Below are 3,761 nucleotides of genomic sequence, written 5' to 3' on the forward strand. Positions count from 1 at the left end.
CTAGGAGTCGTTTCAAAAATTCAAAAGGTTCTTCTTAGCATGAGGTTCAAAAGTAATTCAAGGCAAACAAGGTTTTATCATGGCGTGCGGTCAAAATCCGTGAAGGCTGGCAAGGCGTAGAGAGGACGACATGAACCCACAAAGACACAAAACAAACTGACGCAGAGTGAGGGGAAGACAGACTAGATGAGGAGCAGGGAAGACAATGAGACACAGGTGGCACACATTAGGGAGGAGCAGGTAATCCCCGGGTGGAGGAGAGAGCGCACGAGGAAGGGGAAGTCAAGACACCTGAAACGAGACAAGAACATAACAAAATACCATAATAAAAGCCCTGGCTCAAACCTGACTCCTGACAGAGTTTAACCTTTAAAATAATAAAGTATGATATAAGTGTCTGAGCACTGTATGCATATAGGACTCATGCTTTAGACAAAGACATAATATCATATTAATATCATGCATTGAGACCTTTCAAAAGTCGATTTTCAGGTTTCGTTGTAGCTGCCATGTTGGTGTGTCTGTGTTTCAGTGAGTAATAGCCTTCTTTATTCATACTAGATTGATATACCTGTTTGGCAAGTTCAGTTGAACTGTGACAAAAGAGCGGGCATACAGGAGGCTACGTGCAGATGCCTGTAGCTTCATGTGGACGGTAGGACATCTACTGCAATATTTAGATGGTGATTAAATAATTACTGTGTATATAGGAGGTGGAACAGTAGTAGCACATTTGGTTAAAGTCAGTGTTCAGGACACAATCATTTGTATTCGTCGCCTGTCAAGCTTGTTCGGTGAGTCAGCATCTATAAAGTGTGCTGTTATCAAATAATACAAAAGGAGTTTGTCAGAATCTTGTCTTTTAAATGAACATGTTTATAATTGTCTTCCTTATCTAATTGGCAAATGTCACCTCTCTCATAAGGACGGGGAGTGATGCTTCGCTGGCTCTTGTTTGCTTTGTTTGTTGGTATCTGTGCCAGTGCCGGCGAACAGAAAAGAAAGAAAGTGAAGTCTGACACTTTGTCAAGAGGTGTGTGACCATACATCTTATATGATGCAGAAATGTCTCTTGCTGACAGTTTGGCTTGATAAATCATCTGACTACTGTCTGTTTTTCCAGCAGGATGGGGAAGTTATGTTAAGTGGGTTCAAAGTTATGAAGAGGGCCTGGCACTGATGGCCAAGAGGTAAGACCCTCTCACTCTGCACCCTATGGTTTATTTATTAATGTTCTATTGCATCATCTCCTAATATAACCCCATTATTTCCATATTGAACAGATGTGTTATAATGTCCTTTCCTTTCTACACAATCTTGTACTTTGCCTTCTTTGGCATTATTGTTGTGTAAGACTGCACACACACCCATCGTATTGTGTAGAGGAATGTGTTGAATTCTTTCTTGTGGGTTTGGCTCTCACAGTCAGAAACCTCTGATGGTCATTCATCATCAAGACAACTGTCCACACAGTCAAGGTATCGTGATTACTTTGATTTAATAAAAGAAACAAACAAACAAAAAACTAACACTGACTATGTGATATATAAGCCTGCACGTCTCTCACTGTCCTTATACCCACACTGGGCTTGGTTTCATGGAGAACACAATAGGGTGCATTCCTTAATACACACAGGTAGTGGAGTAGGTGAGAATTATATTCATAAGTCACACAGCTGGTTTTCTGAAGGTAAGCTCAATGGAAGCCAGCACTGGTCTTTTTAATATAAAAACACTAAAGACCGCCCAAAGGGTGAAATATGCCTTCTACCTTTATTTCTGGCTTGGAACAGGACTGTTACACATCAATCATAATGTTTGAGGAGGCTTTAACTGCACATGCATGCAACATTTACACTACATGTCAACATTTATTAGGCAGCATAATTTTATTTGAACATATCCTAATGGCTAAAATACAGTGAATAAGTTTTATTATTATTATTTTTTTAATAGCACTGAAGCAGGCATTTGTTGCTGATAAGTCCATCCAGAAAATGGCCAAAGAGGATTTCATCATGCTCAACATGGTGGTGAGTAAGATCTGTTCTGTAAATGCAAACATCTAAATACTACTACTAATAATGAATGCAGCAGTCTGCTACATTGTTTTCATGCATTATTTTTATTATCGATAACAATATATCTTGTTACTTTACAGGAAGAGACAAGTGACAAGAATCTGGCACCTGATGGCTACTATGTTCCCAGAATCCTCTTTGTCGGTAAATGATTAATCATCAGCTGAAGCTAATTTCGGAATAAAAATACATGACTATTTATTCCCTCAATGATCCTTGGAGATTTATTTTACTTTCTACATTTATGGCCCTTTCTTCCTTCATATTATAACTGGTTGTTTTAGTGACAGAACATCATGTTGTTGATGTGTGACCTGTGCTTGTGTGTGTCGTCCCGCAGATCCTTCCATGACGGTACGTGCAGACATTGTAGGAAAGTACGGCAACCGCCTCTACACCTATGAGCCGTCTGACATGCAGCGCTGTGAGTGACTGCCCACTCCCACTAATGACAATTTGCTGTCCTCACCTGTCAGCAGCATGCAGCAGCCCGTTTTAACCTTCTTCAATATTTTGACAGGAAATGACAAACTATTTTCATGAGACGGGTCTGACAGAGAGAATGGTGGCTCATTGTGGGTGTTAGCGAGGTTCTGCTTCAGGTTTTAGCTGAAGGGCAGTTGAGGGCGTGTGAGAGGATTTGCAACTGCAAAGCTCATCCTTTAATCAGAGTTCATCAACACAGTTGTTGTATAAACACTGACAAAGTCATCAGTGAAGGGTTGAGGGATGCCTATAGGTCTATTGTTGGTCCCCTTTTTTGTTCAGGTTCCATCAAAACTACTTTAGTGGTTTGATTTTTCAGGCATATCACATAAACATTAGAGCAAACACCAGCTGTGTCACCTGAAAGTTTAAACTGCCTTTTTTTAACTGTTAGGACAACAATCAAAAATCTAAAAGTCTAAATTGCAGTTTGAGCAACAACTCTAGAGAAGAACTTCTGTAATTCCCATGTTGCATTCTTTATTAAATTTTGTCCCACGTACACATACACACAACTTCATACAGTGAGTGACAAGCGGCATGTACCTGTTGTCGTCTTATGTTCCCTTCTGTTTCTCAACAGTGGCTGATAACATGAGGAAAGCTAAAGTCCTGATGCACAGTGAACTCTGATGACGGCGTTTGATGTCTCTGCACCTTCAAGATATAAAGATACCATGGGTCAAAAAAATAAAGCTTCCATTCTAACCATGGTAATTGCCTATGCATTGTTCATGCTTCAAGCTTGCATGCACTAAAGAGTTAAATCTAAGAATAAAGCAAACACTGATCATTCACCAACAGTTCATTAATGATGTTTTTTTCATGAGATTCATTCACAGTGGACTGTGCCTGGAAAACAGCAGGTAGTGGCATATTGTTACCACTAGGTGGCAGTGTAATACAGATACTCAAAGGTCTTAATAAGACTGTGACTTCTTTGCATTGAAATCCAAAGTATTTCTTATATGACACAGTAATCGCAGAACTGATTTTATACAGTTTGATAAGATTTATTTTTAGGTCATTACCTGATACAGCTGGTATCATTCCTGGACTCATTTGGTCTCATGTTATTTCTCAGTCCCTGTTGTTAAAAGGGTCCTCCCTGACAATAAATCAAACAAATCTAAATACTGTGACAGAATGACCGCATGCTGCATTGCCACAAATAGCCCACATGCAGTTTTCAGC

General features: G+C 39.7%; 1 protein-coding gene across 5 annotated transcripts; it reads left to right on the forward strand.

Moving 5' to 3' along the window:
- The first annotated feature begins 593 nt into the window (after window positions 1-593).
- Window positions 594-3,268, forward strand: agr1 (anterior gradient 1). Of its 5 annotated transcripts, none has more exons than XM_028393937.1 (9): window positions 601-655; window positions 711-794; window positions 926-1,033; window positions 1,124-1,190; window positions 1,426-1,478; window positions 1,957-2,033; window positions 2,162-2,225; window positions 2,422-2,505; window positions 3,151-3,268. In XM_028393937.1, exons 3-9 carry the CDS (start codon window positions 937-939, stop codon window positions 3,198-3,200), a joined length of 492 nt encoding a protein of 163 aa, XP_028249738.1. In that variant the 5' UTR covers window positions 601-655; window positions 711-794; window positions 926-936; the 3' UTR covers window positions 3,201-3,268. The 5 variants fall into 5 exon arrangements, with proteins under 5 accessions (XP_028249739.1, XP_028249742.1, XP_028249738.1 ...); XM_028393939.1 differs by having other exon boundaries at window positions 1,127-1,190; XM_028393938.1 differs by lacking the exon at window positions 711-794 and having other exon boundaries at window positions 594-655.
- The last annotated feature ends 493 nt before the right edge of the window (window positions 3,269-3,761 follow it).

This window comes from Parambassis ranga, chromosome 21, assembly GCF_900634625.1.
Source record: "Parambassis ranga chromosome 21, fParRan2.1, whole genome shotgun sequence".
In the NCBI taxonomy this organism is placed as follows: Eukaryota; Metazoa; Chordata; class Actinopteri; family Ambassidae; genus Parambassis; species Parambassis ranga.

What these genes read in the sequence shown, in the direction of transcription:
- agr1 (XM_028393938.1), top strand. Translation starts at nt 937, where the DNA reads ATGCTTCGCTGGCTCTTGTTTGCTTTGTTTGTTGGTATCTGTGCCAGT. An exon ending in CTGGCACTGATGGCCAAGAG is followed by an intron (nt 1,191 to 1,425) that starts GTAAGACCCTCT and finishes TGGCTCTCACAG; the next exon opens with TCAGAAACCTCTGATGGTCA. An exon ending in CAACTGTCCACACAGTCAAG is followed by an intron (nt 1,479 to 1,956) that starts GTATCGTGATTA and finishes TTTTTTTAATAG; the next exon opens with CACTGAAGCAGGCATTTGTT.